Genomic DNA, 25,540 nt, shown 5'->3' on the forward strand with positions numbered 1-25,540 from the left:
TAACTTCGATGAAAAATCAGAAACTAATGCCTGAGGGATGACATCTTCAGACATAGTGTTAATTAAGTCATCATTTAGTCTTTTTTAAAGGGAACAGTACACCTGGTCAGCTGAGGATGGCACCAAAAAAGGGTATTGATTTCCAACATTCACGAGGAAGAGTTGGGCCAAAGAAGGTCTAAGGGAGAGTACAGCATCTTGAACACAAGAAAAATCCTTTCTTGAAGATCTAGTGGTGCTTGAGAAGACTGACTGAGCTCAAAGGACCCTTCAGTATTACATTACACAGTTAAAAGAGTTCACTGATGAAACACTGAAAATAATTCATAGCACTATTCATTCCTCAAATGACTAGATTCTCGCTTTAGTTTTATAATACAAAAGAGAGTGAAATCCAGATTAATTTGAGATCCTTTCTCTTAATCCTCAGAGGTTCAAAAATACTCATTGTATTGTAGGAAATGGAAAAGTGTCAATTTGCAAAATTTGATCTTAGGGATTGGATTGTTGTGAAATTGTGCTCATGCATCTTGAAAAAACACCATGACAGTTTCTAATTTCTTGGTGGAAGTTCTTATCTATTTTACATGGGTACATGAGAGACAATTGACATGCTCTGTTTATGATAACTAACTTAAGAGCAAAATAAGTTTATTCTACAATAGAACATTAAAGGAATAAAAATCAAGTCAAATGTAAACAAGAAATTGTAAACAAGAAAAAATTATAACACCCCTCTCTCTTGACCAGTAAATATTCTATACAAACTACATATGTATCAAAAATTTTATATTTATATTTATATTTTTATATATATTTATATATATTTATATATATATACACAGCCAACATAATATCAAAATATATTTTATTCTGGACCTCTTTCAGATCTGATTCAAATTACAGTTGTCAGAGCAATACAATGCAAATGGAAACTGCAACAGGGACATGTGCCTCCGAGGGATGGGGGCATTGGGGTAAGCCATTGTGATGTAGAACCAAAATACATCCTAAGTGTAATTCACATGGTCCAGGACAGCCTAGAACATCTCTATCAGTCTTTCTTAGACAATAAAGATGAAAACTGAATTAAAAGTCTTTTAACAAGTACAAAAAACTGTCATGGGCTGGTTTACACTTTGACAACAGTTGTAAGTTAACTGGATAACTAAAGAAATGATGCAGACGTTTGAATCCAGTGCTATCGGTAGGCTCACAGAATTAGACCCAAAGGATTTGTAAAAATCAAAATTAAACCATTACAACTACAATGTCAAAGTCAGGAGAGGAAAAAATTACTTCTGTATTCAAGGATTACAGAGCCGCAAAATGCAGCCTTTAAAAAAAAAAAAAAAGAAAGAAAAAAGAAAAGAAAGAAAGAAATGGATAAGTACACTGGACTAGATACAACATGCAGAATGTTTTCCTGAACTTATTCACAAATTCCAAAAAACATCATGAAGTAGCTTACTAGGGAAAAAAGGCATGCCCTAAGTCGTCACCCTGCATTAACATTGTAAACTTAGAGGCAGAAACAGAATGCTATACCTCCTCAGACTACTGATCTAAGATGCTCTATCTCTAAATCAGTGTATGGGAAAAAAAAAAGAGGAGAAAAAAAAAAAAACAAACATAACTCGAACTTCTCACTTAAAAAATTATTTTCTCTACCTTTAACCAGATTTATGTTTAACAAAGAAACTCTTGATACTGAATTGTGATACTTCAGAGCTATCACTGGAAGAAAAGGTCATTCCTAACTTCCCTCCGCACCTTCCACCCTTTTTGACCCAAGAGAAAACTTTCAGGGTCTTTTGTTGATTTGCTGCTGTTCCCTAAATATGGGCATTTGCTGCCATGCCACAATGTTGGTCCGCCAAAAAGAGGGTTTCCTGGGAACTTTCAGATGTGACCTATTAATAGTATGCATGTATCTGTCACCCAAATACTGTCTGCAACATGCTAGAGCAGAACACAGGATATGCAGAGAAACATGACATGCCCTGAGCTGAGGAAAATGAGCATCGCTCCTAATTGAGTAAATGGCACTAAGCAATATTTGAGACATCGTTTCTGCTCATCTAGTGAAATCCCAATTCCCCTCTGCCCACATCAGCTCCATGTGATTCACACAGAATCCCTCTGCAGAGCCCTGGACATATATTGCCCTTCAGGCCTGTCTATTCCAGAACTATAATTATACCCTCAACCAAACCATTCTACCTAAACAAAGCTAGCTCCTTAAAAATAGTCATCTCTCATTAAATAATCTATTTTGACATAAAGCAGGGAAAGGAAAAAAAGGAGTGCTTTAAAAGTGAAGTTAAATCAGCACAAATCTTTGGCCTTTCTCTTGACATTTGTATATGTCAAAAAGCAAGAAACCTTCCTGTACTTCTTTCATCTGGTGATTCCTGCATTTTGCACCATAATTAGTTGTTAAACCACAAAGGGAGGCACTTTTAGTATTTGTAAAAGGTGTTTCATCCTAAATCACATCTAACACTAGAGAATTGCTCATCATAACTGAATTATCAATAATAACCTAAGACCTACTTAAAATTTATCATGGCCTAAAATACATCAGAAAGTCAATGATGGGACCTGATCCACATTAAGAGAAAAGGGAACAAACACATGAGAACGTGGCTTCCTTCCCTACATGGATATATGAAGAATGAGATTCCTGCATAAGCTTTAGGAATGAATGGGAAACATGACAGCTCCTCTTACTTTACTTTCTCCTTTAACCAATTAATCCCCGAAATGTTCAGCTCTTTCTTCCCCATGATAACAAATTCATCAGCATAGCTTCTACTAAAATGATCAGAGTGTAATCTTAGATCACAGAACGATCATATCCTCCTAGAAGAAGTATTACTATTTCAGTTATCAGCCCTTGGGGAGAATGGAGGGGTGGAGACAAATAAATCAGCAACTCCATAAATACAGTACTTCACAAGGCTGTGAAACTTAGTCTCCGGCCAGTACATTTATGCTCTAGACTCTTTTTTTTTTTTTTTTTTTTTTTTTTTAAACAGCTTAGGAGCAGCATCGTGGCACATCAGCAGGCAATGATGATATTGAGAACAGCAGCAAAAATAAATAAATAATCCAATGTTCATTAAGAGCCCAGGCCTACTACATGGATACCTCTCAGTAAGACGAGACTTCAGGGTAATAAAGCTCTGTATTTATAACTGTGTAGGGTTCCTATTATGGATTTTTTTTTTTGTAAGGAAAATAGCCAAAGATCAAAAAAGGAAACATGACAATAGCATAAAAATGTAGCTGTCTATTCTGGCAGCCATATTGCAGAATTCCTTGACTATCTTTTTATAATCGGCTGAAAAAACCAGTCAATAACTGTATGCAAATGAATAAATTGTCCATATCAAAATACAAAAGTACTATCAATAATCACCTCTGACTTTCAGATTTAAATTCAGTGCAATTGACAAATGCATCGCTAAAGGAAAACGCAGCTTAAACATATTCAAAACATTTGTGGCTATTCCTGGGAGCACATTTAAAAATTATTGCACAGATTTTTTTTATTTTTTACTTTTTTTTTTTTTAAACAACAACAGAGGTCAGCCACGGACACAGACCTCCACCAATGAAAGTAGGATATCCAAGTGCCAGATACTCAGTCTATGAGGTTTTCTACATAACTCACAAGGTAATTGTTCTAGATATCTTTCATGTGTTCCAAAACCCTAAAAAGAGCTGGCACAAAACCATCATGAATGACTGCCTTTCTGGATATGAATTATTTTTTTTTAAAAAATGCTGTGATTTAGAATAGATTCTCCACTAATAATTGGAGAACATAGAAGAATGAATGTGGAATTAAGTGTATTTTCTTTACCAAAGGCCAATGCTATCCTACCTTAGCAAAATGAAGACTTGCTTCAAGTCATTTTAGTTTGTAAAAATAGCAGAAAATCAATGGCAAAAAAAAGCTGCATTATTTGGGTTAAATCAATTTATGCCTAAACTAAGAACAAAGTAGATTAACTTTTTTAAAGCAATAATAGTCACAAAATTATTAGTGATTGAAATAGTGTTATAAAATGGTTAACTTTGCAAAGCTCTGTGATAGAAGCTGTTCCTTAATTAAAACATCTGTGACATAAATTTAACAACTATACTCTTAGAAATTTATAGCCTCGGAATCTGGCATGAAACATGAAGTGACCCCTTTTCAACAGCACACACAAACAAAATGTGCTGAATTTACAAAAGAAATTTTGGTATACCCTAGTCACGTGAACAGAACAAAAGTTTGCTATCTGTTGATAAAAATACTTGATATTGCAAACAGACTAAAGGACAATATAGTAGTGATTAATTAAAAATAGCAGCTTACACCTACTTATACTTGAAAAAAACATAGCCAAAAGTTATAATAACTGCAGAATCAGAGCAGCAGAGATATTAGTGCAAGTATTATTATTTTTAATAAGCTGAATCACTGCTATTTAAACACACCTTAAAGCAAGTCTTCTGTTCTAAAGATTTCTTTTGAAACTAAGGTAGTAAACATTTTGCCACATAATGGCAGTGTTATCAAATATATGCCAAAGGTATTTTGATTTATATAAAGAAAATTGACATGAGATTTTTTTTTAATACTGGAATTTGGTTACATTATATATCAGCTCCTACACATAAGGTGTATACTCCTGGTAGAAGCAAATAAACCTATGTCCAGAAAGATTTCTATCTCTTAAAAACAAAACAAAAACACCCCAGAATGCTACTTTGCTCCTTTCCACAATAGTGCACAACTAAACCATAATTAACTATGGTCTTGAAGCAACAAGATTTTTTTTTTAAATGCAGCTCTTGTATTTGTAAATTTAAAAAAAAAAAATTGTGCCCTTCGATTCTTAAGTTTGGCGGAAATATGTCCCAAATAAGAAACTTCTGCATTTCAGCCACACCACCAGAAAAACCAGAGCAGAATACCCTTACAAATAATGTACTTTCTTGATTAACATGACCAATGTCACATTTAAGATATATTTTTTTAAAATCAACCCTCACCCCAACACAAAACCAATGGAAAATGTGCTCTGAGAGCCACAGAATAGACCAAACCTCACTTGGCCTCTTCAAAACAATGCATTAAAATATTTTTTAAAAGACTTTTTTTTTTATGTTTAAAAGATGAAAAAAATAAAAACAAGAAACAAGTTTCACTCCCTTACTTCCTGCATCAGTAAACAAACCCAAAAAGAATGCTTGAAAAGCAAGAAACCACCCATGGCTGCATATTCACATATGTCCATTTTCTCTGTACACATAAACTGCTCAACTATTAAGGGAAATTTAAAAAAAAAAAAAAATGATGATGATGATTGATGATGATGATGATGATGAAGAAAAAGAAAAAAAAAGAAAGAAAAGGAAAAAAAAGATCCATCATAATGATTAGATGGGGAAGGGTTGGGGGAGAGGGCAGGGGGACGGGAAGGCTGCCATTTGTCTCCCGATTTGGTGCACGTATGGTCTGGTTTTTTTGTACAGTCTCGTTCCTTTCCTCTTCTGCTTTTCACATCCCAAGCTTCTAAATGCTATTTGGGGGCACAGCAGATAAGATGCCAGCACTTGGTGAACAGGATTCACAAGCTGTGACAAAACTCTGTCATCCTCTTCATGGTGTAATTTTGCTTTGTTTCTATACAGTGTATGTCGAGATTTCTTTTAGGTTTGGCTGTAGTGGACTGGCCATGGTTCCAGTGGGACTAGAGCAGTACATGGGTCAGGGACAGTCATTTTGGCTATGTACACATTCATAGTCGGTCCATGGCTTCCAACTAGTAGCACTATTTCCGTAGGTCTAGCACACAAACCTGTAACGAACAAAGTTGTTTACAAGTTAACTAACTGGGCATTTCAGAAAACCTTACATTCCCAGAACTAATTGGAGTGGGGACACTTCCAAAATCAGGGCTGAGTTCTAAATCAATGACAACATAAGCAATGATGGTACCGGATCCTGTGCCAGAGCTGGAAGGTGCCCGATACCCGAGAGGCGGCAGAAGGCTGCAGGTGAGAGGGCTCTCCTGCTGCCTTGGGGACAAAGGAACTGGATAGAAACCTTCCTGCTTGAACTGCCAGTCCTAGAAGCTTGAGCTCAACTACTTCAAGGCCCGGTCCCCCCGAGTGGAGGCCCTGTGTGCTCCTTGAGGAGCTCCCCGGGAGACACTCAAGGTACCAGCATTAACAGCCTGCCCTAAGGCAGTAATCCATCCCTCTAGACCATCACCCTTTTTTTAAAGGTGTATTTTATTGGTGGGATTGCCACATATTAAATAACTAGCTCACTGTTTGCTCTTTCATATAAGAGACTAACTAATAAAGGCCTTCAGTCAGATTAACTATCAATTTGTTGATCATAAAGAATAACCAAATACATCAAAAAGAACCTAATTTGTAGAATTATCGTATACTGCCTGTGAAGACAACATAGTCTTTAGGAAAAGGCCAAAGATATTTAAAAGGAATGACAGGGCAACTGGGTGGTACATGGGATAAAGCACCAGCCCTTAAGTCAGGAGGACCTGAGTTCAAATCTGGACTCAGTCACTTAACACTTCCTGGCTGTGTGACCCTGGGCAAGTCACTTAACCCCAATTGCCCCAGCAAACAAACAAACAACTAAATAAAGGAATGACTTGTCACAAGATCCGTTTCTCCTCACTGGGGAATGGAAACTGCCTCCTTGCAAACGGTCTGTTATACTTACTGAACCATCTGATGCACTGGCTCCAACTTTGTCTCCTGCTGCATTCCAGCAAACCTCAAATATTCCACCTGTTCCCCTATAGCTATGAACTAGGGCACCCGTCTAAAAAGAGAGAGAGATCATTTTTTAAAAATCACATTCATGATATTTATGAGTTGAACTACAGCACCATAAACGCATTCCCCAAAGCAAAAAAGCTTACAGCATCACTGAAGACACAGAAATTAAGACAGCTAGAAATTGAACACTCGTAGCCTCAGCAAATTATCTGAAAAATGTGAATAGAAGCCTAAGATCAAACAATAAAGTACCCTGCAGGGCTCACTGGCAAATGCTGTGGCCTAAGATAATCACAGCCTCTCCCCGTGTGGGGCCCACGCTGCTGCCCCCCAGTTCCTGCTGCGAGGAGGGCCATGCTCTCTGAGAAGGGGCTACCCACAAAGACCCCCAAGGCTGGCCCAGTGGGATTTCCAACCAGGAGGTACCTGCTAACTAACCAAGGGTGTCCCACAGAGCACTATCCTGGGGCGACTTCTCTTCTCATTCCACATTCACCTGGTCCTGTTAACTCCTCTGAATTTAATTATTATCTCTAATTTGATGATCCCCCATCTACATATCTAGCCCTAATCTCTCTGCTAATCTTCAAATGCCTTTTCTACAGACATTTTCAATTCAACAGTCTAGAAGTGAATTCATTATCTTTCCTCCCCAAACTTCTCCATTCCCAGACCCCAAACAGAACTCCTCTCTCTCTCAACCTCCCACACTCCCCATCTAATCCAGGCTATGATTTCACCTTCACGACGTCTTGGGAACATGTCCCCTTCTCTGCTATGATAGAGCCATCCCTCTGGGTCCAGGCCTGACTGGTCTCCCTGCCACAACACTTTCCACCCTTTCTTCAGCTACCAACATGATTGCCCTGAAGTCTAGGTCTGAGATATAATCCCCAGGTAATCCATAATCTCCAGTGGCTTCCTAGCACTGTCGGGATCAAACAGAACATTCTCCAGCATTCATCCCACTCCCACCCCATTCCAAGCTTTTCATCACTGGCATTCTCTCCCCCTGCCAGAGTATATGGAGCCTTCCCTGAGGACTGGGCCCTCTCGTGGGAGGGCTGCTCCTCCACTTCTGGGGGCTGCCTTCACTCTCACTAGCTGGCAGAACCGGCCTCAAACCTGTCAGTGGGTTGTGTCTACCCCAAGGATGGGAAGGAGCAAACAACTTGCTCTAACAGCTACGAGGGCCACTGAAGCAAGTGCTGTGGTACACTCGGGGCTCCACGAGGCCAGCTCATCCTCAGCATTCTAGGCCATCACCAGTCTGGGTTTTGTCCTGCCTCTGGACCATGATGACTCAGGAAGAGAGAATGAGGCTGACAACTCTGGGCACCCTGTCTCAGTTCATATAACACAGACCCTCTTTAAAAAAGACAAACAACAACAGCTTCCTCCATTCCAGACCCTCTAAAGTCAAAACCCATACTCCATGAGACTCCAAATTACGAGTATCTAGTCCGTCCATCTCATATTTCTTGCCTTCTTTCCCTCTTTTTTTAATTTGATATTTTATTTTTCCCAAGTATATGTCAAAACAATTTTAACATTTTTTCTGAAAGTTTGAATTTCAATTTCTCTCCTCCCTTCCCCACCATTAAAATTGCTTTTTCTTTATTAAAAAAAAAAAAAAAAATTTTTTTAAATTTTCAGCTCCAAATTATCTTTCTCCTTTTATCTCCCAACCCATCTATTGGGAAGGCAAGAAATACATCTCTATTATACATATGAAGTCATGCAATGCATATTTCCAGAGTAGTCAGACTGGAAAGAGGAAAAAGCAATTTCTTGCTTGGGGGAAGAAGGGTATGAGAGAAGAAGAGAATTTGGAATTGAAAACATTCAAATTAAGCTTAAAAAACAAAAAAACAAATAAAGAAAATCTTTTAGGAAGGATGAAAAGTTCTTTGAGGGCAGTACTATCTCACTTCAGTATCTGCCTACTGGTAATTTGCCTTATTTATTCAGGAGGTACTTAATAAATTCTGATGGATAATCGTTTCCTATGGAAAAAGTGCAATTTTCTGACTACATATTAAGTGGATGATTGGGGGAAAGGGGAATAATGGTAGTCACTAATTTTAACCTCAGCAGAGATAGAAAAAGTGAGTAAAAACTGAAAGGGAATCATTTTTTGAAAATCAAATTCCAGGGCTATATTGGAGAGTAACATAAACATGGCCTGGTCACAGCAAAACCACCCCTTAGACAACAGCCTTCCATTTCAATTCCACTAGTATGGCAAATCCAGTTTATATTCCTAAATGATTTATGAAATTTGGGGGGAATCACATTAAATGTGCAAGAAAAGTAAAAGCTTAGCTGTCAAATACAAACTGTGCACAACAACCTACTTTTCTCTTCAAATGTGATCTTATTAGAAAGTGAGGTGAACTGCTTTCAGTTACAACTACTCCCTTTTTCAGGGTGGCTGAAATGTTGTCAATGAGCTCTACTGGTAAGTTGTATGGATCCATCCAATCTGGGAGTTCTGGGAGTCCAGGTAGCTTTTCATCATAACTCAACTCACTTGGTTTAATCTTGATGAATAAGAGTCATTGGAAAACTTAAATGGGGGAATAAGTTTGACAAAGGTTGAATGTCAAGGATTCTCATGAGACGTCAGTGTGCACTGATCTGCAATTTCTTCCACAGAGAGCTCCAAATGGAGGAACTTCTTTCAGTAAAGCAGAGGGAAGGTTAACTCTTGGTAGGTGGCTGCCTGCTGTAAGGGTCTCAGATTAGGCTTAAAGCCTGGTCTTCTAGACTCCAACTCCACCAGCATTCATGGACATTTGTTAACTATCAAGCCAAGGAAAACACAGAACACTCCCTGCCCTTAAGAAATCAATATTATTTTGGAGGTTATTTTGGATGTTGCCCTGGATGCAGACTCAAAAGCAGACTAGAAAAATGGGGTCCCAGAAGAAGGGAAAAGACTAACAAAAGGGCTACAGTTTTAGAGTCTAACAGGACTTAACTGAAGCAACTTTTGCACAGTGCCCAGGGCCTTCATTAGGAAAAATGGGGAAGTCGCCAGCAGCAGCCAAAGCCCAAACATCGCCAAGGGTTATGCAAAATGCCTTCACCCTCTGCCTAGATGCTACCTCACCTATTATTTGAAAACAGACTTTTAGCTCTGCCTGTTGTGGGCTCCTCTCAAAGTCTGCTTAGGCATTTAACTCCAGGTCCAGGATCGGAAAGCGTACCTGCGTGTTCCAGATGTGCACACATTTGTCGAAGGAGCCACTCGCCAGGTACCTGCCATCAGGACTGAAAGCCACGCTGTACACAGGCTCTTGGTGCTTTGTCAAAGTGTGGATGCAGATGCCCCGGTCCACGTCCCATAACCGAACAGTAGAGTCAAAGGATGCACTGGAGGAGGGAGCAAGAGGAAAACAGGACGACAACTTCACCATAATGGAAAGGCCGCTATTTTTCTTGACTCCTCTCATGTGCAGGAGACCAATGCTCCCTCCTCCCTTCAGGGCACCCCCAAGGCAGGCCCATGGCTCCAACACTGGGGGCCATACCAGCCGTAGACCTGTTTCCTGCAGGGGCTGGGGCAGGAATCACTCAAACGGGGACCAATGATCCACAAATTAGAGCACATCAGCATAGGCTGGACTACTATATCTGTGTGTTCCTAATGATTCTATACAGCTTCAGAAGCCAAAGAGTGCCCCCTGACTCAGTAAGGATACTTTCTGAAACACCTTTAAATGGTACTACTCTCAAGCTTTCAAGCACAGACCAGCAGACATCTCTTAGGTCTCCAATTTCCCCTTTTCTTCATATAAACCAAGAATCGGGAGACCAGAGAACACCCAGCCTAATTTCCTGGCGCTGCCAAAGGACACCGAAGAAAGAAGGCGGCCCCAGATCCTGGCCAGCTCCTTTCCAGCTACTGGGCTCTCCACAGACCAAGAGCATCATATTCAGCAGGTCCTTATGAAGTGACCGCACCTGCAGGTTTCCCTGAGTCTTACCTGGCCAGCATGAGGTTGGCATTTGGGTTGTTTGTTCCTGGTCCTGTGGGACTCCATTTGATAGTATAAATTTCTTTATTATGTGCTTGCAAATCATGGACACAACTCTCTTGTTTCATACTCCATATCTAAAAGAGCAAAAAAAGAACAAGCATCACCATTCTAGTACCAGATGGGCAGAGACCTCCCACTTCACAGGTTACAGAGCCGAGGCCCAGATAAGCACCTGGCCTAGGGCCCTACCGGCAGCCAAAAGGCTGAGGTGAGACCCATGGGAGCCACGTTTCAGTACTCGGCTGGCTCCAAGTTGTGAGTAAGCCCAGAGCTGAGAGCAGGCTGAAATCTCCCGGCTTTCCAGCTGGCCGGCGCTCAGACAGCAGGAGAGATTCTCCCACAGGCAGCACCCATCTCCTTTCAGGGGATCCACTTGGACATGCCGGATGGAAGGAGGAGCTGAGGCAGAATGAGTCCAACCACGAGCTGAGCTGGGTGAATAAGGTAACAGGTCCCATGACCCACACCAGTTTGGGTCCTGATACTTGGATGGGGTACACTGATATTTTCCCCTACATAAAAAGCTCAGGCCCCTTCACTTGAAGGTACTCAAGCACAATTTGAAAGATTTCAATTTTTCATTGTAAATATTAGTCAATAATCATAGGAAAAGCACAAAATGGGAGAGCTGCTGCTCCTTTCCTGTTTTCTAATATATTTTTTAGCTCACGGCAGAGAAGGTACTACAAAGACCCCAGTTTTTATGATGATTACTAACAAGGATGATAACATGAGAAAACTCCATTTGTAGTCAGGATGAGGATGCTTGCAAGAGATGTCAGTCAGTGACTTAACTAGTCTGAGTACCAGTCAGACATTAAGAATATTAGTGTGATCCACAAATCTAATGACTTGAAAAAAGAGGGATTTAAAATTCCCTTCCTTAAAAGGTGAGTTTCTATATAGCTAGGAGGAAGTTATAAAATGTGGTAGGAGAAAACAAAGATCACTAAGTACTAACAAAGCTTTAACAATGCAGTTTTTCTGTTAGTGTGTGCATGTATGTTCTCAAAAATATGCGGACATCATCTGAATATTCTATTGAGAAGTCAAAATTATTCTATATTAGTGCAAAGAAAATCTCAAACTGTCCTACAATCAAGTCTCATTTTGCACACTATCATGTTCTCAGAAAGCTAAAGTCTCAAAGCAAATTTATGTCCAGGAGACAAGGAGTCAATTCTACTGAAAGGATGACTGCAATCAATAACCTTTACACATAACATACTTTGGAAAGAGAAATGTGAAAAAGATAAAGCACAAAAGAATTATCTAAGAGAAGATCTAAGATCTAATTATCTACATTTTCACCACCCTAAATGGTGGTGAAAATATCACATCAGAAATTCCCTACCCACCTCAAACAAAAATTTTTAAAATCTACCTTTAAATTACCTTTAAGGTCTAGCTGTAACTAGACCTAAATTTTATTATAAAGCAATGGTTATTAATACCAGTTGATACTGGCCAAGAAATAGAGTAATTAGTAGTTGATCAGGTTATATAGTTTATATATAACCTACATATAAAGAATAGGAATAATCAACGATTATAGTATTCTAATGTTTGATAAACCCAAAGACTCCAGCTTCTAGAATAAGAAAGAACTCACTAGCTGGAAAAAATTATTGGGAAAATTGAAAAATAATATGGCAAAAACTAGGCACTGATCAACATCTTAGACGCTATATCAAGAGAAGGTCAAAATGGGTTCATGATTTAGACATAAAAATGATACTATAAAGCAAGTTAGGAGAACAAGGGATAGTTTCTCTCTCAGATCTGGGGAGAAGGGAGAAATTTGTGGCCAAAGAAGAATCAGAGAACAGTATGAAATGCAAACTGGATTAAATTAAAAAGTTTTTGTACAAACAAAACCAATGCAGCCAAGATCAGAAGGGAAGCAAAAATCTGGGAAAAAATTTTTATATCCAAAGGTTCTGATACAAGTCTCATTTCTAAAACAGAGAGTTAACTAAAATTTAAAAAATACTTGCTATTGTCCAATTGATAAATGATCAAAGGATATGTATAATTTTCAGATGAAGAAATTAAAATAATTTCTAGCCATAAGAAAAAATGCTCTAACAATCACTATTGCTTACAGAAATGCAAATTCAACTCTGAGGTAACATTATACATCTCTCAGATTGGTTAAGATGACAAAAAGACAATGATAAATGCTGGAGGGGATGTGGGAAAACTGGGAGACTAATATATTGTTGGTGGAGCTGTGAACTGAACCAACCATTCTGGAGAGCAATTCTTTTTTCTTTTTTCTTTTTTTTGCTGAGGCAATTGGGGTTAAGTGACTTGCCCAGGGGCACACAGCTAGGACGCATCAAGTGTCTGAGACCAGATATGAACTCAGGTCCTCCTGACTTCAAGGCTGGTGCTCTATCCACTGCGCCCCCTAGCTGCCCCGGTGGAGAGCAATTCTGAACTACACCCACAGGGCTATCAAACTGTACATACCCTTCGTATTTCTACTGGGTTTGTATTCTAAAGAGATCATAAAAAAGAGCAAAGGACCCACATGTACAAAAATGTTTGTAGTAGCACGTTGGGAATTGTAAACTGAGTGGATGCCTATTGGCTGGAGAATAACTAATAAATAAGTCATGGTACATGAATATAATGGAACATTATTGTTCTATAAGAAATGATTGGCAGAATGATTTCAGAAAAGCCTGGAGAGACTTACGTGAACTGATGCTGAGTGAAATGAGCAGAACCAAAAGAACACTGTGCATAGCAACAACAGGATTATATGGTGATCAACTGGACTTGGCTCTTTTCAACAATGAAGTGATTCAAGCCAATTCTGATAGATTTGTGAGGAGAGCGAATGTGGATCAAAACATACCATTTTCACCTTTTTTGTTGCTTGCTTGCTTTATTTTTTCTTTCTCATACCCCCCTCCCCACCCCTTTTTGATCTGATTTTTCTTATGCAACATGATAAATGTGGAAAAATGTTTAGAAGAATTGCACATGTGTTAACCTATTTGGATTGGTGTCTAGGGGAAAGGGGAGGGAGAAAAATATGGAACACAAGGTTTTGTAAGGATAAATGAATGAACACGTAAATAAATAAAAAATAAATTACCTTTAAAGTCATGTCATCAGAACAGGATGCCAGAAGGTTACCAGTTGGGTCCCATTTGATAGCATTTACTTCATTCTAAAAATAATTAATCATAATTAATTTTTCATCATATACATGAAAACACAAAGTTCAGTATAATTTCCTTAACATCCATTTGGTAAACATTACATTACAAAAGACACATCCAAACCACATGAAAAAAGACAAAGAGCTTCTTACTGTGTGTCCCTGGAATGTTTTAATAGGCCTATCCTGTCCCAATTTACAGACATGAATGCACATATCGGTGCTGCAAGAGGCAAAGGTGTTGTTGCTTTGCCAATCCACGTCCAGTGCCGGTGCTGGGAAGCAAAGGAGGAAAGTGTCAATGCACAAAAGTATAAAAATTCAACAAAAAGGTAAACTTTTCATAATTAATTTTACAATTTGTAAGATTCAGGAAAAGAAATGTTTCGAGGCATCCAACTGCTGCACTGAAAAATTATCTCCATTCAGCTTTGGTTTATCCTCTATAATGTACGCATGACACACTTTATACTTTTTCTCTATGTTGAAATATGAGAAAAGACTGATAAAGGCAGCCAGAGTTGGATTGGACATTTAACAATGATGGATGACATGACAGAAGATCTTTCTAATGACCAAGGCCTGTGATCTAGGGATCTACAAGGCAAAAAAGAAGAGAACTACAGAAAGAATCCTGCTTTATTCTGTGCACAGGAGCACTGTGGGAAGAAGTACCAAAGGTAAAAACAAGGTGACAAGGTAAGGAGTAGTAGAGTTTTGGAAATGGCGGTTCAATAACTGTAACAGTGATGGTGGTTAATGGTAATGGTGGTGCTGCTGGTCATAGCAGGAATAATAATATCAACAACTCATATCACTGGATAGCTTGCAAAGTGATATACAAACATCATCTCGTGGACTCATAAAGAAATGTGTATTTTACAAAGTTAATATACATGTATAATCAGAAAAAAAAATTTAAATTAAAAAAAGAAAACTGACTTGCCTACAGTTCAGAATAAATCAACATCTGCCACAAGATTGAAACTCAGACTCCACATTACCAGGTTTGTTCTCTTCCTCATCTATATCTAACATACCATACTGTGGTCACAACTGTGTTAGAATGAATGGAATATTTGACCTGTACTCATACTCTACTGATCAGTACATAGTCTGTACCCCTTAAAAAGGGCCACTGTAGCAAACCAGCCAAATCATGGTGAAAAGACCACACAAGCGGCCCAGAGTCCAAGGCTACAGGATCTGAAAGAAGCCACAATGTTTTAGGCCTAGAGATAGAAAGCCACCCTCCCTACAACTGTGGGAAAGACAGCACTGGGCCAGCTGTTTAGGTCTCCTCACCTGTTCTTCTCCTGAGACACCAGACAAGCTTTCCTATTATTTCTCCTTAGGATCAACCAACACTTAGATTAGTAGCGAGTGTCTATACATCCTGAGTTCTATTGGGGGAAAACCCACCAACCACCACATGTGCTATGTTTCTCATTTCTCTGTGTTTAGAGCAATGTAATCCCAATCTAGCTACCCTCAACTGGTCAGAACTTCCAGCAAAATGTTTCATTGTGCATTTATTATCTATATAGTAATACCCAAGGAAGATCACATGAACAGACTGTCCATTTGATTAAAAGGCTCTAAAAGAGTGAAAGTAAATCAGATTAAAAAAAGGCACAATGTCATGATTTCTTAGTGTGTGGGTATTACGTGTTGAGTACCACAATATTCTTATAATGGAAATGTTTAGACAAATAGAAAGATAGATAACACTTTTTCTGAACCACACACAATGCCATTCAGGAACATATCTAATGGGAAATAGTTCAGCTGTTTGTCTTGTACAAAGTCTCTGGCCCTCAATAAAGAGATATGAAGGCATGAGTGAACACTATAAATGATATTGTTCTTTAAAATCCAGAAGCAATCTGGTCATGCGTCTTTATTATTTTCTACATGATTATTTATATTATTCTAAAACTACATTATAAATAATTCTGGTATTATTTTCTACATTTTTTTTATTTCTATTTAATTCCATATTTCATGCAACAAGGAAGAAATAATCCTTTTAAATTATGGAGTTAGGATTCTAAAATACCAAACGGTTTCATTTACAGTGAATTAAAAAAAAAAAAATTAAAAGAACACAAAAAGATCCATGTGAATTGTAAAGGAAATTTTACCTGAATGAAAAGGGAACTGCTGCTTGGCTTCCCCAGTATGTGCATCCCAGATAATTGTGGTCTGTATTTGTTATTTATTTTCAAAAGAAAAAAGAAAATTAATGAAACTGCAAAAGTAATAACTGCCTTATTTGTGACCCTCCACAATACACATAAAACTTTATTCAAGTGATATAAAATAACAAGTACAAACTCTATTTTTAAGCCTTTAACTTGTATTGTAAAGAATATGATCATTCTAAGCACTTTTGGAAAAGAGTCGAATATTTGGGAACCGTTTTTTCCTGTGTCATTTCTATTAAGATTCAGCTTCTCTGCATCAATGATCATGACACATACAATGGGTGGCCAGGCTGAACTAAACCCCTTCTCAACTATGTGCCTCCAGTAACAGGCTCTTCACCATCTCTGAATCCTCAGGCTTTCTCCCTGAATCGAGATGATCAAATCTGACGTGTGCATCTGTTTTCAAAAATTAGGAATTACTGAAAAACCATCTATTCTCCAGGAAACCTTCCAGACTTGAGTCTGACCGGATCTTTCTCCTCTTCCCTCTTCTGGGACTTCCCTTTGTACTTTGTTTCTTTCTCTTCTGAGCTTCCAGATTATTCTCAATATAAGACAATAAATCAGAGTACGCTCTGGCACCTTCAGGATTCTGCTCAAGACCTCCCTACGCAGCGCTTTCTCAAAGGAGACGCTGGGGACAGACCGATCCCCATTCACCTCCCTACAGAACGTGGGCCTGTCAGAAGCGGACAGGAACTGGTTCCCCTTTGTCTCTGTGGGCCCAGCGCGTCACGTGAGGCTGTCGGCAGCTAACCAGACGGCCTGCTGAGACCCTGGGTAACTGCCCCCTTATTATACTGGGCTAAGTGCTTGAAAAGTCTGTTTCTAAGCAATTTGTAATGAAATTTCCAGGTAGGCACACTTAGGGGGGGTTAGACTAAGAGGCTCCTTTGAGTCATTTAGTCCGAGGTGCAGAGGGAAAGGAAGGAGGAAGAAGGAACTTCTCTGGTAGGGAAGGAAATACCGCGCACTCAGAGCTCCCCCCCCGAGGGGGGGAGGGGAAGGGCCTAACAGCTGGCAGGCAGCATGCTTTCCAGTTACCACCCATTGCGTAGACAAAAGGCTCTCTGACGGTTCAATCAACAAGCACAGCATTATTATTGTCCCCATTTGTAAACCATAAAAATTGAAGAAAAGGAAGTAGGAACGATGGGCTCAAGGCCCAACTACTAAATGGCAGAAGCAGAATTTTAATTAGGTCAGTCTCGACGACTCAGAACTCAATTTCCGATTGCTGTTTAGTGACAGATACAACGTGGAACATCACCAGAAGTATATGGCAAGGGGCAGGGCGAGGGTTTTCCTGTGGGCTCATGTCCGCACTCTCTCCCCCTTGGCACACGGAGCTCGACGGGACTGAACTCTCTCTCTCCCACAAACTCAGAAGCGGCCTTGGAGCTCCGCATCTCAGCGTCCTTGTGATAACGGAGAGACCGAGCTGGAGTCCCTGAAGAGTCTTTGCAGCAAGCACTTAGGGTGCCTCTAGGCTTTGTCCATGGGGTCATCCCACAGGCATGTTGTAAGAGAGGAGTGTGACCCACCCACTTCTGCTCATATTGCAACCAGAGTAAAATGTGGCCAAAAAGATCAAAATTGAAGGTTGCCTTGTGTAGAACTATTTCTGGGGAGGGGTCCATGAATAAAAATATCTCCACACTTATATGCTATAAAGGCTGCATCGAAAAATTGTTCTTCACAAACATAAAGTACTTTATGTCCTAATCATTTACTATTTGCAATGTCATTGGTAGAATGGAGGGAAGGGGGGGGGGGGGTAATTATACTTTCATTAATACTTTGTAGGAATTAACCTTTGCTAAAGCTAATTTAATTTTTTCTTACCTTATCCACTCCGGCACTCAGGATGAAATTTCCTTTCTTGTTCCATTTTAATGCAAAAATAGGACCTTTATGTTGCCCCAAGGTGCTAGCAAGATTACCTGATGTTTAAGAAGACAAAAACATTTTAACTATTTGGAAGCGTGTAATACACAACAGGAAAAATGAACAGAAAATATAACTTTTTTGTTTGTTTTGTTTGTTTTACCATCTTTAGTCCATATTCTGGCAAATCCATCATATGACCCAGTGGCGAGAAGTGTGCCTTCACTCTGTTAGGAAAATAGGATTATTTTTCATTGACAGAATCCCAAATTGTTCTGCACATTTTTAAAGAGACTACGCTTACATGCCAAGATAGTCAAATAAGTGTGTCACAGTATAGCCTTGATTTATTTTTAGTTTTTTATCCAGGGTCTGGGAGTACAGGGCCCTCAGCACCTGCCACACATATATAAAGATGAAATTTTTTAAAAGTACAAATATGTAATGACAAAAAGACAAAATGTCTGATGTGAACAATTGTGGACATAGTAGAGAAAGAAAATTAAATTTCTTATTCCATTACTGTTGAAAGGAAAAAAAAAGATTTAGATGAAAACACCTCGAGATGAAAAGAAACATCAAACCCTTTCCTTTATTAATTCTTTCCTGTTGCTATCTAAATCAGAAAAAATAAAAACACAGAGAACAAAAAGAACAGGAAAGACAGGAAGCTGATGTTATCACGACTGAAATGAGTAGCACAAGACTTTAAGAGCAGGAGAACAGCAGGTGAAATCTCTTCTAGGTTCAGAGCTTCACAGTGCTGTCCCTGGCGCAGCCTGGGAAGATGGGGAGCAGCTGGATATGGGAACTCCACCGAGTAAGTCAGGGAGACAAAAGGCAGCAGGTGACACCTCTCAGGGGGCTCTTCTTCAATTAGTGCCAAGGAATGAGGGCACCTTGGACCCCCACAGGTCAGTTCACTTTCAAGGCTGGCCTGGGCACTGTTAAGCCACTCCATGCCATGTATTCAGGAAAACCACTTGTTTGTATCTATAAACATTAGCATGAACAGGAGGGCAAACCTACAGCTCGAAGGGCCCTCCAACGTTATCCAATGCAAAAGCTCATTTGAGAAAGGGGGAAACAAACCCAGGCCCAATAAGGGAGCTGCAAGGAGCTACAAGCACAAGTGACAGGCCTGGAGGATGAAACTTCGAGCCACTGGCCGAGTGGTGAGCATTCTCCCCATGTGTTTCTGCCTTCCTCCCTTTCCTGGTCATCTCCCTAATAGGCTTCATTTCCATCACACACAAAAAACAAACTCCACCATCTTGTCCAACTCAGGTCAGGATAAAGCTACTATTGTAATGAGCAGGTGTCTGTCCTTTATGAGGTGGATCTAAACATATAACCAGACACACTTCGATACGGGTTCCAGTCTCAGTTTGTACATTCCTGCATTTCTGAACTGTTGGTGGACTGACTAGTGAAATGCTTCAGGATCACGGCCTAAAAAGCTGCTTGCTTTACAGAATCAGTTTTAAAGCAGACATCAACCTGTTGTCCCCTTGAAATGGGCTCAAGGGGATGCTGAAGAAATGGTGGCCTGGATATCTGGGCCAGGGCCATCATCTGAATCTGGGAAGTTTCTCTCTCCTCCCAGCCTGTCGGAGCTGACACAGGGTAAAAACAAACACAGCAGTGTGTGAAAATCTACACACGACAGACTTCCAACCACACCAGTGTCCAACAGGCCCTAGCCAGGAATCAACAGTTGAAAAAGAAGGGCCCCGTTAAGGAAGCTCCGACTCTCCCATGAAACGTTTTCCTTCTCACTGTTCTAACTGGACACAGCCAAGACTGCTTAGCCCGTAGAAGATAACTTTGACTGGGGCAAGGACACTCAGTCTGTGGGACTTCTCATTTTGCCAAGAACCTGACCTAATAACCTGCGACTGGAGCATTGGGAGACTCTGAGGAAACCCTGGGGAGGAAGCCCTTGTGGAGTTCCGCAGGCCTACATGGGGCAGGGGCCAGGCACTCACATTCCAATCAAGAGAGGTCACGTCTTTGTTGCTGGGCACATCTTGCCCACCTTCCCTGATGCAATGGCGGAGGACTAGCTGGGTCGAGCCGCTCGTGCTGTTCTCACTCAGATTCCATATTCTTGCTGTTGAGTCACCAGATCTAGGAATCAGGAAAAAATGGTTTATCATCCCTATCAAGTTACAGTGCAACATTTACAAACTAGGAAGGGCTGGAGAAAGAGTGAATAGCATATGTTTCATTCTAAAAGAGTCTCTGAAAATAAGACACTCTAGAACTAGACTCCAGCAATACTTTGGGCTGAAATCATAAATTCATAAAGTTCTTAACCATGACCATACTTTGCTTCATTGTGAGAGACCTACCCTGAGGCTAGGAGATCACTAACAGGATTCCAGGCGCAGATGAACACTTCTGACTCATGACCCCGTAATACCACAGCTTTGTTTGGGGGAATTTCAACATCTCCATCTACCTCCATCATATCTGTATGGTTATCTGCAAGAGAGAAAAATGTTTATACAAAAGGTGTAAAAGCGCAAATAAAAGTGTTTTGACCTGGAAATTAGCAACATGTACCACGTAACCAGAACCCATTTGTTCTTAAAGAATCAAAGTTAGGAAATTCTGTGATTTTTGCAAGGGTTCCCCCCCCCCCCCCGCATAAAATACATTAAATTTAATCAAGCAGGTATGCTTGATGATAAAATGGGATTTTTTTCCCCTTTTGTCTTTATATTTTTCACACACAGAAGGTACTTAATAGTTGTTGAATTGAAGAGAATTAAATATTATAAATATATGAGTATAATGTTGCCCATCTAAAATGATTTTGAGCTGGGTTTTTTAATCTGCTTTTTCAAGACACACTGACAATTACTGGCAAATAAGAATTAAAAAAAAAATGTTTGTCACATTTAAAAGTAGCAAAAACAATTTAGATATTTCAAATATTGGAGTTGGACAAGCTAGACAGAGCTAATAGAGATAGGGACACTTCAGCCCAACATGGCTGACCAAAAGAATATACATCTCCTGAGTGAAATATAATCCATGCCAATACCATGCTTTGTTTCTGCCAGTAGGGGTTGCTGATATATCATTCTTACAGTGTGTTGGGAGAAACAGCTGGGTTATATTTAGAGCTTTGTAAGGTGATTTTTATTTTTTTGAATTTAGAAATCAAATAAGGGTGCTAAGAATTTAAGTCAGGAAAGATACATTTTCCCTTTTAAAAATAAGCCAAAGTGATAACCTCTAACTAATGCTCTGGTAAGATAATAAACTACTGGGTAATAAGCAAAATAATGCCAGAAAAATGTACTCAGTCATGCGACAATTAGTTTAGAAGCTGACACAGGCGTTAAGTGGAAAAGCTCCTCCTGCCAGAATTAAACAGCTATCTGAGGACATTTCCAAATCTTTAAAACGACTAAAAGAAATATCGATTATATTATGTCTATTTACACCAACTGGCCCACACACAAATTTCACTGAAGTTCGAGACAGATGCAATCTTGAACTCCCTGGGCTCCCCATCAGTTCGAGCCTGTCTCTCAGCTTACTTGCTATACTATGGGCTCCATTTTCTTCTCCATTTGCAGTATTTTCTCCGTTTTTCGCTGAGCCCTGCTGATTGGTTGTGGTGGTGGCGGCAGCAGCGGCAGCTGCCGCCTGTTGTTGAGCAAGTTTATCTCTGTATGCTTGCTGTCTGGTCTGTACCACGTCGGGCATCACGGCATCGATCAGTGACAAAGACTCTATGGGTCGTCCATCAAACAAGGTACCATCCTAAATTTGAAAAGTCAGAGAAAGAAAAATAAAGGTAACAGGAAAGGATCAACTGTTCTTAGACTTTGGACATCTGAACACTTTAGAACTGAAAACAAAGCCAAAAGCAAATCCATGTGGATGCTGATCTCTGTTGTACAAGAGGAAGGAAAGGAAAGGAAAGACATTTACATGTAAAATGTCTGCTATGGGCAGGTACTAAACTACATACCTAAGAGGAATCCAAAAACAAAAACTGGACAGTCCCTATCCTCAAGGAGCTTCCCTGCTATAAAAACCCACACTGACAATGTGTCACTGTGGCTGGCTATCTGAGAGAGAGCTGGAAGGGATGGATCTCAGGGGCCACCGGGTCCAATGCCTGCATTTTTAAAAGAAAGAAACTGAGCCTTAAAGGGCTTAGGGATCTTGTTCAAGGTCAACTACAAGAGTTAATAGAAGATCTGGGAGCCAAACTAAGGTCTTTTTCCAGTTCCAAATACAGCACTCATTCCACCAAGTTTTATTTATGACTCATGTAAAATTGTTTAGTATCAAGTAAAATAAAATAGGTGCAATCTAACCTCAGACTTTTCCTAGCCGTGTAACCCTGGACAAGTTACTTCACCCTATATACCTCAGTTTCCTCTTCTGTAAAATGAGCTGGAGAAGGAAATGCCAGACCTCTCTAGTACTTCTGCCAAGAAAACCCCAAATGGGGTCACAAGAAGTCAGATTCAATTGAACAGCAATAACAATTTTAAAAAATATACCATGAAGGCATTTCAATAGGCATGATTATAGAATAATGACACCTCAGCACATAAATAAATAAATAAAAGCAAAGCCATAGATACACACTGTAATGTCAAATTGAGTCTGGCCAAAATAATTTCTTTTTAGGAGGTTTCATTAGAAGCAGAGAATTTCATACCAGAAGTACATTAACTAGTATAGGAGTTCTGTAAATGTGTTCTTTTAAAAAAATATCTTTATAGCTATTTAAATATATTTGATTTTCTTTGTAATCCTATGTATTTTACCTCAGTCATTTAAAAATATGCTTCTAGAGAGGCCATAGGCTTCTGACTGTATCAAAGAAGTCTATGTTTTGAAAAAAGGTTAAGAATTCCAGATCTAGGATAAAGAAACTATTGTTTCAGTGGTTAGGAAGTTTTCCTGATGTCAAAAAAGAGAGTTACAAGCAGACAGGAATTCTATTCTCTTGACTCCTAAATTCCAGTATGTTTTTTAAAGCTCGATGGAATTTTTATAAAACTCCAAACTTGAAGAGTTCATTCATTTCATCCATTTCCTTTGTGATTACATAGAAATACCTGGGTTTGTTTGATGAAAACTATCTAGGGCCTATAAAAGCAAGCCACTTCCTTATTAAAGGGTTTTTCAGCTATAGAAATTAAGCTAACATCAGGTTAATTAGCTCAGGAAGGCTCCTTACTTAGTGACATTCCGCTAATCTATCTACTAGAATGAATACTTTTGGCAGGAAACAAAGAAAAAAATGGGTTGTTTTAATCTAAAAATATTTGGAGAAACAAAACTGTGTAATGACTTTAAATCCAATCTCTGCAATAATAATGATGTATTTAATTTCACAACACCCAAGTGCCACTGAGGAAATGCTCTTGGTAGAGAAGGGCAAGAATATAAAAAACTAACTTAAATCTATGGTTCTCTAATAAATCAACTAACCCAGTCTAACTATTCCAAGAAAGATTTCTCTTCAAATGAATGGTCAATTCTTTAAAAGGAAAAAATTCCAAGTATCATTCAAGCACAAAAATATACGATGAGATGGATCATGTATTTAACAAACATTTGGAAAATGGAAATTGTACAGTTAAGTTGTGCTAGATGGTGGACCTTCATAGGACTTAGAAACTAAGAGAGCAAAAATTATATTTCAGACTACAGTTACTCAAGTACATGCAAGGGTTATGAAACAAACTATGAGGTCAAAGGGGGCATCGGATAAGTTTTTACAGAGGAAGAAACAGGTGAATCTGGTAACAATTCAATAGAATGTTCACGGGCTTGGGAAATAGCCTGACCTAACAAAGAGATGGGCAAGTCCAAGGCACCCAGTCTGGCTGAAGTGGGTAATGTCAGGAACGGGTAGGGAGGGGGATGGAGAAGAGGGGGAAGGAGGAGGAAGGTCTCCCCATCAGGGTGACAAAGCTTTCCAAGGATAGACAGACTGCCACATCCCCAGGGAGGGGTCGGCACAAGTGTGGTAAATAAGGAAGTAAATCAATCAGAAGCTGGAATTTTTTTTAAATTGCACTTGAGTGAAATATAGAAAAATGCCATTTTATGGAAAGAAAGCCACCGTACCTCATTAATACTGACTTCTGCCTCTACATACTGCAGGCCTTTCTGGATGATAGAAATCAGAGCAGCAGGTGGAACCAGGGCACCATTGATATTAGACTGGCTGATATGGCTTTCTATACCAAAGGTAAATGCTGAATGAGAAAACCCTAAAGATAAGAAAAGAGCCATAAGAATTTATTTCATAACAGGCAACATAACAAACAACAGTATATTTTTTAAAAAAATTTTTTTTTAAGTTTAAACAAACTCTTGAGGTGAATAATAATCATAAAACACCACAGAAAATTACATTCCTAACATTAATAACTCCAATCACACACCTCTACCCGAGATTAAAATTTTTTGAAGGATATGTAAAATGTCATTTAAATATGGTCACCTTTACAACTCCATTCTCCATTCTCCTTAAAAGCTTTATATCTTTGTGATATTTATATATGTAGTTATATATCTTCAAGTTTTCAAGTTGCAAGGTCTTGAACTAATAGGAGTTAGGCATTAATGAAAAGAGAAAAATTACAGAATTTTACTGCTAAAAGGGAATTGGCAATTATCTATTATAAATGTTTCATTTCACAGATGACAACTGAGGCTAGGGGACCTTCACTGCCTTGCTCAAAGTTCACTAAGCTTATTATTCATGGTAGAGTAAAACATTTACTTCTTTTTTCCATATAAATTATAAAACCTAATAGAGACAATCAAAGGTTTGTTAAAAAACAACTTATTCACATAAAACAGGAACTGCTACTTCTTAAGAATGAAGGAAAACTGTTTTTAAGCTCTTAGAAAACCATTCGGTATGCAAACGAAATGCTCAACAACAAATGTGCTAATTACAAAATAAGTCTTGCTTATAAGATTATCTAGGGTCTAAAAATAGAATAAGAGAGCCCAAGTGAGCAAGGAAAATCCAGGCTCTCTCTATTCATCATCGTTAAGATTCAGTCTCATTCAACACAGACTTACTGTTTCTTGCCAAGTACAGTGGGACTCCATGGCACAGGTCTTGCCTGCCATAAGTACACAAAAGTTCAGAGTAGGGCAGGCCAGACTCAAGAAACAAATAACTACAACATGAAGCACAATGTTCTAAGAATGCTCTAACAGATCACTTTACTTCTTTTTAAGTGAAATTTAGGCTTTTCAAATCTATGTACATTTAATTACTTGTTTATTGTGCATTAAAAGGGCCAATAGGTATACATCTGAAACTAAAATCAGGTAATTCAGTGAAAAACTATTTTCTTTTAAAAAGTCAGAGAATATACTGTATACTTTGTTAAAATGCT

At 39.0% G+C, this 25,540-nt stretch overlaps 1 protein-coding gene across 4 annotated transcripts in view; it reads right to left on the reverse strand.

The window, feature by feature from the left end:
* Positions 1 to 856: 856 nt before the first annotated feature.
* The window catches only part of TBL1XR1 (TBL1X receptor 1), a 140,575-nt gene continuing 115,891 nt past the window's right edge, over positions 857 to 25,540 (reverse strand). For 3 of the 4 annotated variants that reach the window (XM_031957687.1, XM_031957686.1, XM_031957685.1), the window contains 13 exons: positions 24,249 to 24,394; positions 21,689 to 21,914; positions 20,489 to 20,621; positions 20,123 to 20,264; positions 18,298 to 18,361; positions 18,093 to 18,190; positions 16,182 to 16,242; positions 14,191 to 14,312; positions 13,972 to 14,046; positions 10,809 to 10,936; positions 10,029 to 10,194; positions 6,758 to 6,859; positions 857 to 5,861 (listed from right to left, as the gene is read on the reverse strand). In XM_031957687.1, the coding sequence (XP_031813547.1) occupies positions 5,835 to 5,861; positions 6,758 to 6,859; positions 10,029 to 10,194; positions 10,809 to 10,936; positions 13,972 to 14,046; positions 14,191 to 14,312; positions 16,182 to 16,242; positions 18,093 to 18,190; positions 18,298 to 18,361; positions 20,123 to 20,264; positions 20,489 to 20,621; positions 21,689 to 21,857 (1,287 nt within the window). In that variant the 5' untranslated portion in view covers positions 21,858 to 21,914; positions 24,249 to 24,394 and the 3' untranslated portion in view covers positions 857 to 5,834. Of the gene's footprint in view, positions 5,862 to 6,757; positions 6,860 to 10,028; positions 10,195 to 10,804; positions 10,937 to 13,971; positions 14,047 to 14,190; positions 14,313 to 16,181; positions 16,243 to 18,092; positions 18,191 to 18,297; positions 18,362 to 20,122; positions 20,265 to 20,488; positions 20,622 to 21,688; positions 21,915 to 24,248; positions 24,395 to 25,540 lie in introns of those variants that run through there. The other variant, XM_031957689.1, reaches the window with a different exon arrangement.

Source organism: Sarcophilus harrisii, chromosome 3 (assembly GCF_902635505.1).
Source record: "Sarcophilus harrisii chromosome 3, mSarHar1.11, whole genome shotgun sequence".
Lineage (NCBI taxonomy): Eukaryota > Metazoa > Chordata > Mammalia > Dasyuromorphia > Dasyuridae > Sarcophilus > Sarcophilus harrisii.